The sequence below is a fragment of the Physella acuta genome, unplaced genomic scaffold (assembly GCF_028476545.2).
Source record: "Physella acuta isolate Inbredline_101_S28 unplaced genomic scaffold, ASM2847654v3 ptg000544l, whole genome shotgun sequence".
Lineage (NCBI taxonomy): Eukaryota > Metazoa > Mollusca > Gastropoda > Physidae > Physella > Physella acuta.
Window position 1 is genome coordinate 678,804 of NW_026732063.1, and position 11,878 is coordinate 690,681.

At 34.5% G+C, this 11,878-nt stretch overlaps 3 protein-coding genes across 3 annotated transcripts; all 3 read left to right on the forward strand.

Annotated features, from left to right (window-relative positions):
• The first annotated feature begins 417 nt into the window (after positions 1-417).
• Positions 418-1,245, forward strand: LOC131946062 (uncharacterized). Its single transcript, XM_059306698.1, has 2 exons — positions 418-703; positions 786-1,245. The coding sequence occupies exons 1-2, from the start codon at positions 420-422 to the stop codon at positions 973-975; spliced, it is 474 nt and encodes a 157-aa protein (XP_059162681.1). The 5' UTR covers positions 418-419; the 3' UTR covers positions 976-1,245.
• Positions 1,246-2,872: 1,627 nt separating this feature from the next.
• LOC131946083 (uncharacterized) lies at positions 2,873-4,306 on the forward strand. The gene is made up of 2 exons (XM_059306725.1): positions 2,873-3,196; positions 4,093-4,306. Exons 1-2 carry the CDS (start codon positions 2,907-2,909, stop codon positions 4,304-4,306), a joined length of 504 nt encoding a protein of 167 aa, XP_059162708.1. The 5' UTR covers positions 2,873-2,906.
• Positions 4,307-6,235: 1,929 nt separating this feature from the next.
• LOC131946084 (uncharacterized) lies at positions 6,236-10,376 on the forward strand. Its single transcript, XM_059306726.1, has 6 exons — positions 6,236-6,334; positions 6,463-6,589; positions 7,346-7,480; positions 7,596-8,069; positions 8,586-8,735; positions 9,514-10,376. The coding sequence occupies exons 1-6, from the start codon at positions 6,236-6,238 to the stop codon at positions 9,903-9,905; spliced, it is 1,377 nt and encodes a 458-aa protein (XP_059162709.1). The 3' UTR covers positions 9,906-10,376.
• Positions 10,377-11,878: the final 1,502 nt, after the last annotated feature.

Genomic DNA, 11,878 nt, shown 5'->3' on the forward strand with positions numbered 1-11,878 from the left:
ACACTGGTTTTTATTCGAACTGATTCTTTACTCAAAACCAAACATCAATTACATTTTATTTAAACGACTTATGTTAATGTAAATACTTTTACAAAAGGTGCTATTTGATTAAAAAGAAAATAATCATTTTGAGCGACATAGAAAAGTATGTTAATTTTCATCAATGAAAAAAAATTAAAGTATGTATTTTTATAAAGGAAAAAGTACGATATATTCTGGACTAAAATTTAATTTCCTAAATAGGTTTGAATCGATCTCGGCCTAATGTAGAGCCTTTGTTATCTTTCCACAGTTAAATATATTTTATGTGACAATATGTAATTGAAATGTCTGAACTTCTGAAGTTAATTTATTAAAGGTTGGTTAAGTGTATCTCCAGCTTATGACATAACATAGATCAGTTTGCTGGGATGGTTATGATGCTGGACAGCTGCATTGTTTTAACTTTACTGTTTACTTTGGTGGTTGGTGTGGAGGGGGGACTGCGGTGCGAATTCAAGCAGCGTGACGCTGAAGAGTCTTTTCTCGCCATGAATCCTGAGCTCGTGAACGGAACCAGTCCGTTTCTCAATGGAAAAGTGCGGACGTACGAGAAGTGTCAAAGCGGCCTGATGCCGCTTTACAATGAGACCGTGGTACCCTGGTCCTACGAATGTCCAACTACCTTCTCTAAAAAAGACAGAGGACCGCGGTTTTTTCCCAGGTGAGTTAAATCTATATTTTCAAACCATCTTTAAATTATAAAATTTATAGTGGATAATATGTTTTTTTTTTTTTTGCTTTAGACATGCGGTTTATGCAAGATGTCTATGCGATTCGTGTATCCGGAAAACTAATACGAATTGTGGCGTCGTTATTAGAGTTGTGAAAGTTCTGTATATAGACAACTGCTCAGATGACGGCATCGCTTCCTTTACATACAAATCTTACAACGTGCCTGTAGCCTGTGAGTGTACGGACAGGATTGGTGCCTGAGGTTCTCATCCTGTCTGATGTGTTCCAGCGACCATTGTGTGGTCTGTGTTCAACTGAGTCAAGCCATGACGCTGGTGTATCCCACGTTAGAGAGTCATTTATCGGTTAAGTGAAGCTGTTCTATTTTTTGTTTTGACGTAGGATTTTTATTCCAAACTACGCCTTCACCTAAATTAACTTTAAATACTTGTACTTAAAAATATACGCAACTCAACTACGCCAACAAACACATACATATAAAACGTACACATATTATGAAAGTTAAATACACCATCACATACACTGAAAGTTAAATACACCATCACACACATACACTGAAAGTTAAATACACCATCACACACTGGAAGTTAAATACACCATTACACACATACACTTAAATATATTCATTCCTGGCTGGTTATAAAAGTAATTTACATGATTTATCCATTCTAATTATTTTGGTTCCGTGATTAAAATCTGATCACGTGAGCTTTAATTAAGTATAATTTGACCAGTTCATCTCGTTACATCCACACATGTCACATAAATCAAAATCACGTTAATTATAACAAACATTGTCTATACTAGCTGTGAAGTTAACTGGTTATTTATTTATATTATACCGATATCCGTAACTTGAAGTATTCTTGCATATAAAGTTATTTATATTTTATTAGATTACAATAAACTTCAAAATACAAAGTATTACACTTATTTTATTTTGTCTTCTAAATTAAACTGTGTTGATAGATTATCTTGAAATATGTGTGTTAGATTGTTCCAATTAAGTCTTGTGTTTGCCAGTTTGAAACACAACCTAACAAAATTATCGTACAATATTTTCACACACAACTCAACGAAATGACCGTACAATATGAAGATTAGCATACAAGAACAAAGTATAGTTGGCTTAAAATCCTTTACTTTTTCATCAAAACATTCCTTCCGTTCGGGGCTAGTTCTTTGTTGAAAAACTGCCGTACGATACGTCAATATCAGAGTGATACAAGCAAAGTGGTAGGTACACATGTTCGTAATTAAAGCTTGTATGTGTATGAACTCACGATTGGGTCTTAGACCGCTTCTTGGTTGATGGTTATTTTTTGGAGGTGTTTTCAATGCAAATAAGTGTGACCATTAATGATCAACCCTCAAATAACTCTTAGTCAACAACAGCAGTTACCTCCATATACAAACAAGAGCAGTCGTAAATAACGTAATGCAGCCGACGCATACAAGTCTAGTTTAAAATTTCTAAATCACAAACCTTTAATCAACTTTGCCTCCACTAATGCAATCAACCCTAATTTATCACGCAACTACAATCAACTTTGGTTCAACTAATGTATCACCCATGTTAGTTCTGATTTGTAGAGGTATTGCAAACTAAATTTGTCAACATTTGATAATCGTAAAACAGGTATCAATAATCATATCATTTCGATCTCAACCAGCACATGTACATAAAACTCAATCAATATTATATAAAGCAGTTTTAAATCGCACACAACACAATTAAACTGAACTATTACAGTTAGATATTGGTCACAGCGACCGTTTGTATTGATTCAGGTAAAAAAATAATTGCACGCATTGAAGCGCAATTTACGTATGTGACAAATCGATATCGATGTTCATCACAAGGCGTGTGTCAGGTAACTAATTACTGATAAAGGTCAGACACCTATTAAAACAACTTTAGATTTAAAAACGATATATATATATATATATATATATATATATATATATATATATATATATAATTATGTTACAGTAGTGAAAAAATCATTTAGTGAATATTTTTTACAACTAATAAATAGCCTCGTAAAAGAAACGCCCATGAAAACAGATGTGTAATTAACTGATCCAGCACGATTAAAAATATAAATGTGCTAATGTAGATTTGACTCCTGTTTTAGCGTAGTGTATTCATAATCAGGGACTAATGAAAGATGTCGTTGAGCAGATGTTTAGTAGTTCTGCAGTTGATGACTCCCATCATCGCCAGCAACTGCAACTTGCAGTTCGATAGATCAGCCTTTCTTGCGGCTAACCCGGAGTGGGTCAGTGGAATCAGCCCATTCGTGGATGGGGCAGTCCCAATCGAGAACGGGGTAGATTCTACCTACGAGAGCTGTGTCGCCAACCTCAGCTCTCCGTTCAACAACAGTCTGGCGCCATGGGACCCCGTCTGCCCAGTGTCATACGAACAGGAAGATAGGGGAGGGAACTTTTTCCCCAGGTATGTGCAGTTTTATTCTTATGGTTAGACAATTCGATGGGTATATTAAAATTTCGTTATTTTATTTTATAGTACTTTCGAACCTAAATCTAAACCTGAACCTGAACCTGAACCTGAACCTGAACCTGAACTTGTACCTGAACCGAAACCGGAACCTGAACCGGAACCTGAACCGGATCCTGAATCTGAATTTGAATTTGAATCTGAATCTGAACATGAACATGAACATGAATCTAAACATGAACATGAATCTGAACATGAACATGAACATGAACATGAATCTGAACATGAACATGAACATGAACATGAACATGAACATGAACATGAGCATGAACATGAACATGAACATGAACATGAACATGAACATGAACATGAACATGAACATGAACATGAACATGAACATGAACATGAACATGAACATGAACATGAACATGAACATGAACATGAACATGAACATGAACATGAACATGAACATGAACATGAACATGAACATGAACATGAACATGAACATGAACATGAACATGAACATGAACATGAACATGAACATGAATCTGAACATGAACATGAACATGAACATGAACATGAACATGAACATGAACATGAGCATGAGCATGAACATGAACATGAACATGAACATGAACATGAACATGAACATGAACATGAACATGAACATGAACATGAACATGAACATGAACATGAACATGAACATGAACATGAACATGAACATGAACATGAACATGAACATGAACATGAACATGAACATGAACATGAACATGAACATGAACATGAACATGAAACTACAACTAAGCCTGCAACTAAACTAAACCTGAACCATAACCTCTAACTCCTAACCATGAACAGGAGAATTGTATTAGATATTCCATTTTCCTTTTTAGATACAGAGTTCAGGCCAAATGCCTGTGTACCTACTGTATAGAGAGAAACGCGCACAGTTGTGTTAAAGCCAGAAAGATGATGAGAGTAATGCGAGCTACCTGTGTCTCCGGTGTGCCGTCCTATGAGTTCTTCAATGAGACCTTGACCGTGGGGTGTGCTTGTGATCCATACATCCCTCGCACACAACAAGATTGGCCGCCAGTTACTGAATAGCGTTTAGGGTAGTCACCCTAATCTGAAATCTGTGTGCTGATTGGTTTTAAAATTAAACATGCTTTAATGTGTTATGTTTTATTATTAATACTGTTTGTGATGTCTCCTTTTTTTATTGTCTCGTTCTATCTCATTATCTCACTTTTTCACTCAGAGGAGTGGCGTAGCTAGGTGGGGGGGGGGGGGGGGGGCGGCGGGGTACATATGTCCCCGGGCGCCAATCTTAAGGGGCACCAAAATGGTTTGGAAAAACAAACTAAAATCTCACTTTAGCTGCAATTTTTTATTATAAATATAAAAAATACATCGGGGGGAGGGGGACGCAACTCGGAAGTTGTTCCCGAGGGGCCGCCAAAATGAAAGTTTGTTCCCGGGCGCCGGGAAGGGTCGCTACGCCTCTGTCCTCACTACTTTACTATCTCACTATCTCACTTTCTCACTATCTTACTATGTCACTATCTATCTCACTATTTCACAATTCCACATCTCACTTCACTATCGAACTATCTTTCTTTATAAATAAATAAAAAAAATCATCATCAATGGAATGACATAACTGCTTACAACAAAACCCTAGACACATTCTCCAACTATACAGTCGTAAAACTGAACCACAACACCTGCTCCAGAAAAAAATCTTATACACAATTAAAAAAACCAAACACATTTATTTTTAGCCTAGAGATACATTAAAAATCTAAAATGTTCTATATTAAAATCTAAACAAATTAAAAAAAAACAAAAAACATACACTTAAACAATGCCTAATAATTAATTAAACCATCACATACATCTATATAATTAAACCATCAATCCATCAACAATCCATCAACACAAAAACCAGTGTGTCAGCATCAAATCCAGTTAAATCTCATATTTAACGGCTAGTGTACATTGTACACAAGGGCCTCAGTCAAGGAGTCTAAAGCGGTACAGCTTTATATGTGATACTGTTATACTCAACGTCTGCAGGCTTGTATTGGAGATAGAAATATAATAATAACAATAAATCTTTATTTTATAGCAGAATATGTACAAACAAGTTAATTAAAAAAGTCTAGTGACATTTGTGCGCAATTTCCTTATGTTATCTAAAAATAGCTCTGACGTATAATGTTGGGGTGCGTTCAAGCTAGAAGAACAATCGGTTTGTAGGTGTTTATGTAATTTTAAAATTTGTGACCGAACGAGAGAATATTTTTGAAAACTTTTTTCGGCAATATTGTTCTAAATTATGACAGGAATCGATTGGTACATGTTTCAAGTCGCTAAGTGGTCTGGTTGCCGAGATATGGGCCAAAAACTGAATTTTTTCGAAGTTTTTTGGCTTTTCCGGGAAATACATGAAAGAAACCCGGAATTTTTAAGGCCTATGCTCATTCTCGTAACTTGCTTAACATAATTGCTTTTGGAACTATTCATCGATATTGCTTCGTTGAGGAGGAGATACGACTTAAAGCCCGGACACACATTCATCCATCCATCCATCCATTCCCAGAAATGACGAGTTAATAAACGCAATTCTCCAGAATGGAAATTGCGCTAAAAACTAAATAATTTACTAAAATATTTAGAAACAAGAGGAAATAGTATGTTTGTTTCAGAAAAAAGTATGTTTCATTCCCAAAAATCCGATTTTTAAAAATGGCGGATTGTTTACTTCCGTAGTTGCAAACAATGTGTAACTTGTTAATAGTTTTATCTCCATCTTATTATTCTACGATAAGTACCGCTCATTCAGAAAAATTAAAATGTAAGTAGATTTAGACTATATGATTTAGTAAAACACATTTTGATTTAAAACATTTTATTCAATAACATGGTTATGTTAATTTAACGTTAATTGATACAGATCTAGATGTATGAACTAGTATAATGCAATGTGAAAATATAAATGTGCTACATACTGTAGCAAACTAAATCAGACAGATGAGTACAGAACTTCAAGCCGTCGTTGTTACAGAGCACACAAAGTACTTAGAAGAAAAGTTGCAAGTTCTGGAACCTGTTATTGAAGCCATGAAAAATGTAAGACGTCATTGATATGTCATGTGTTTAGTATTTTAAACGGCACTTTAAATACGGGAAAAAATAGTCTACAATACGCTGCACATACCCTTGTGTGAATTACAATAAGAATTTTTTAAATTTATCAGGCCGTAGAGAAAAGCAAGATTTGGATTGAAGATAAAAATGACAACCCGTCTATCACCTACATCGAGCTACGCCAGCAACTTAAATCAGCGACAACCACAATGTTGGACGCAGCGGCACAAATTTTAAGTAACCAATTCAGTAATATCTGTATAATGGGTAGGGGGGGGAGTGGTGAGATGTGGGACACATAATGTGTTGGACAAATGAGATGTGGGACAAATGAGATGTGGGACAAATGAGATGTTGTACAAATGAGATGTGGGACAGCATTATTTTAGTATGTTTAGACCGAAATTTAATGCACTCACATTCAACATAAATAAAAAGTTTAGTTTTAGCAGTACTGAGAGGTGCCCAAAAATATTATTAAATACTGCAGAATTCTTTGGACCGTGTACATATTTCTTTGATCCTGACTATGGTATAGTTAGGGTAATTTCGGTTTTCATTTTATTACGTAGTTTCATTATTTGTTGCATGTTTTGTGGCGATTTCAACGAATTTGTTTTTTCTGAATTGTACAAACACTAGCTTGGTGAGAATCGAGACACGATAGCGCATTAATCACCCTAGGCGTTTGGTGTCTGACATTCAATAAGATAATTTTTAAATTTTGTGTCACATAATCTTATATGTTTATTCCGAGTATAAACGCCTGTGATCAATATATTATTAACTCATTGGAAAAGTTTCGAATTACTCTGGAAAAAGAAAAATAGATACTTTTTTAGGGATAAAATAACTTTTCCCTATTAGTTATATTTATGGATTAAAATACAGGCTTGAGATAACTAGCGGTATTGTACACAAACAACAATGGCATTCAATGTCAATGCAGTTTCCCGTTAATACAAAGTTCAATGATGTTTTTGTTTCTGCTAGACGATGACGACATGGTTTATGTAGAGCCTGAATCAAGTACACCATCGCTGTCTACATCACTAACTATATCAACAGATACGTCCGACAATGGCGAGTTGAAAAATCAAATCAGTAAACAAGTCAAACACACAGCTGGTATAATCAATTTTACTTATATCAAATATAATAAAAAAGTGTGAGTTGTCGTTTAATAAATTTCAGTTTTTAAAATGTTTTTTATTAAAAAGAATTAATTGTAAATATATTCCAGAAATATTGACTCGACTAGAACTAATAGAGACAGCTCTCTCTTCGCTACAAGACACAAAACAAAAGACTGAAGACGATATATCAGAAATAAAACAATGGAGAGACAACTTTGTGTCAGAACGAGTTGATACGGCTTTAAAAACTGAGCAGTTTTGTAGACAAGAGGAAAAATGTATTGAAAGCCTTAGAGAGCAAATAAATGAACAAGATAGTAAAGTAAAGGAGCTGAATAAAGAACTTGAAAGTTTAAAAGTAAAAGAATCAAAGTCCAACACAGTACTAGAGAAACTATCTGTAGATATAAAAGAATATGAAAACACATTACATGAATTAAATGCAGCGATGAACGATAACACAAATAAAACAGACAGCATAGCACATGCAATTAGAATTCATTGCTCAATTATTTCTCTTTTCCAAGACGATGTTCAGCAAAATATTGTGAAAACAACTTGCAAGCTTAATGATTTATTTTCTAAGGTAACATTTTTTTTATAAAAGAGTATGATGTAAATAAAAGAGTAGTGTTATTAAATTGTATAAAATCTAAAATATTTAACAACAAAACGATATTTACCAACTGTGCTTGTAGACGTGTAGACGTACGTTTATGGGACACTATATTTTTGTACGATTGACAGATCTGATGGTATTAAATGACACTCAGAGTGGACATTACCAGAGTATAACTGACCAGTGGTCTGGGCCGTAGTATCAGAGGAAGATTTAATAATTTAATTTTTGTCCTCGGCCAAATTATCCCATACATTAATAAACATTATGATTCAAATTATTCATCCATCAATTTCTAAGTTTAAAAAACTGATGCACTAAAAGTAGAAGATTAAATACATGTGTTGATGCCAGAGAAATAAAAACAATAAAAGTAAATTTAAATTCCAGCACGTATATATAATATTTCAATAACAAGAATAAGAAAATAAAACAAATTTTCCTAAAACTTTTTTAAAAATGTCTTTTTCTTTAAAACCAAAGCTCAAAAGACAAGCGAGTGGTGTTACAAAGCTCGAGAATCAACTACATGATATGTCAGCGTTCAGTAGCCAAGTATGTGATGTTTTGAAACTTAAACACCGAGTACATGATATTTTAAGGCTGTTAACAGACTTTAAAATAACTGGTAAGTTTAGAAGTTTTATTTTAATGTAAACAAAATGTTTAGATGTGTCGTGAATAAGAACTTGCAGATTAAAATCAACATTGGCAAGTTAAGAAAATATTCGAATAGTTTTATCAGATTTAGAGACATTAAGTACATTGTACAGTTTATTGTAAACATGCGGTCTTAGATCAACTGTCGTTGAATCGTCAGTAAAAGTATAAATCAATATTCAGTTTATCAGCTCGAAACCAAAACAAAATCCCAACAAAACGCACAATGAAAATACAAACACACATTGCCCCACCACAAACACACAATGTAAGAGCCAGACATATAATCCTAACCTATTTACATAATCCCACATTAACGAAAATAATACGTATTCATCCGATAAAATTGAAATCAATGAGATCACTCAAAACACACATACAAAACAATTTCTATCCCTTACACTTTCAATACACAACAAATCTCATGACATTGAAACTCCTCACCCCTCATGCAATGATAAAACACATAAAGAAACCTCACTCCCACACACAATTCTCATACTGTCTTACAATCGCTAGCTACTCATACAATCCTGCCTCACACACAAACACACATAATCCCCATTTATAAATAAATTCACACTAATAAACATTTCCCCCCTCACAATTATACCAAAGCACAATTCCCCCAAAATTTACAATCCTCCACCCAACAATCTCCACCTACACTCAATTACAAACCATTACACTAAATAATAGTCCATGCATGCAAGATGTAAAAACCCATCTAACCTACTTAACAACAGAATGTCGTGCCTGCCAACCTTACATCTGTCAACTCCACCTGGACAACAACACACCTGTGACAACTGGGTCCATTCTTGCAACATTCTATTATGTGTGGGAACCAAACGGCAGACATTTTGATCAGACCACAGGAAAACTTGTAGCACCAGATGACGGTTTATACCTCGTCACTGTCACCTTACTGGAAGATGAGGATCATTTTATCAAAGTTGCCGTGTTTTTGGGCGATGTTTTATGCAATGAAATTTTTGTCAAATCTGCCTTAACATCAGCGTGTGGGTCGACGGTTGTTCCCATGAAGAAAGGGGAAGAACTTTTCTTTAGAGTGGCTCAAGCGGATGTGGGGGCTAAGTTACAGGGTGGGAGTGGTTTTACCATTGTTAGATTATAAACTTAATGTCTTCTTTTAGATGGTACGAACATGATAATTAATTAATAAACATTTAATTATTAGTTCGATGACAAACGGATGACATATTTTCGCTTTGGATGATACGGAAATGACAGCTGGTATATTTAGAAAACACGCATATGTTAGACAATATATTTACTGTCGAAAGATGCATGATAAATGTTAGAAACCATGGCACATAATGCATACTTTTTGATTTAATTTCCATAACATATTTCGGAATGTATTTTAATATTTAATAATTAGTTATTAGGTAATTTATTGGTGTGCTTAAATCTGATATACATACTGTAGATCTACTGTTGTCCTACCTCGGGATAATTTATATTATACTAAAACATGATTTGGTTATTTGCTACATAGGGTCTACGATACAACGACATTGTTGCAATATTACAGCGAAACGTGTCGAAATTATCCATCTAGTATTACATTTTGTAACTAAGTTAAAACTTGTGTCAACTATAATACTTTTTTTTAAATTTTAATATTACGATTTTACAATAAAAAAGAATTTTAATACATTGTTGCTAAACAATTGGTGGTGTTAATTCAATTAGTTATGGCATGGAAAATGTTTTAAATCTGGAATTAGTTGAGGCTGGTTGGTTTAAAAAAAAAACAAAGTTTGTTCAGGATGATGCTATAACGGTTGCGTTTGTTTAGGATGATGTTTTAAATTTTGAGTTAGTTGAGGCTTATGTTTTAAATTTTGAGTCAATTGAGGCTGATGGTTAAAATCTTAAGTTAGTTGAGGCTGATGTTTTATTAACTTGAACTCAAAGATGCATTAAATGAACTCAAGATTGCATTGAATGAACTCAAGATTGCATGTGAATGAACTCAATATTTTATTGTGCATGAACTCGAAATTGGGTCTTAGACTAAGATATATCTCACCGCTTCTTAGTTGATGGGTTTTTTGGTGTGTTTTCAATACAAATAATTGTGAATACTAAGGATTAATCCTCAAACTAATACATCTATAGGATAAATTTACCATAACTCTTAGTTTACAACAGCAGTTTTTCCATATACAAACAAGGACAGACGTAAAAAAACGCATACAAGTCTAAACCTGTAGTCAACTCTTGGATCAAGTAATTTATCAAAAAACTTTAATCAAATTTGGCTCCACTAATAAATCAACCAACTGCAATTTAATTTGGTTCAACTAATGTATCACCCATGTCAGTGCTGATTTGTAGAGGTATTGCGAACTAAACTTGTCAACATTTGGTATCAAAAATTACATCATGTCCATCTCAACCAGCACATGGGCATATAACTCAATCAATATTATATATCGCAGTTTTAAATCGCACACAACACAAATAAACTCAACTGTTACAGTTAGATATTGGTCACAGCGACCGTTTGTATTGACTCAGGTAAAAAATAATTGCACGCATTGAAGCGCAATTTACGTATTTGACAAATCGATATCGATGTTCATCACAAGGCGCATCAGATGTGCAGTAGCTCTGCAGTTAGTGACACCAATCATCGCCAGCAACTGCAGCTTGCATTTCGATAGATCAGCCTTTCTTGCTGCTAACCCAGAGTGGGCCAGTGGAATCGACCCATTCATTGACAGGGCAGCTCTAATGGAGTATGTGGTAGATTCTACCTACGAGAGATGTGTCGCCAAACTAACCTCTCCGTTCAAAAACAGTCTGGCAACATGGGACCATGTCCTACGAAAAGGAAGATAGGGGAGGGAAAACTAAACCTAAAAATAAACCTAAACCTAAACCTAAACCTAAACCTAAACCTAAACCTAAACCTAAACCTAAACCTAAACCTAAACCTAAACCTAAACCTAAACCTAAACCTAAACCTAAACCTAAACCTAAACCTAAACCTAAACCTAAACCTAAACCTAAACCTAAGCCTGAACCTGAACCTGAACCTGAACCTGAACCTGAACATGAACATGAACATGAACCTGA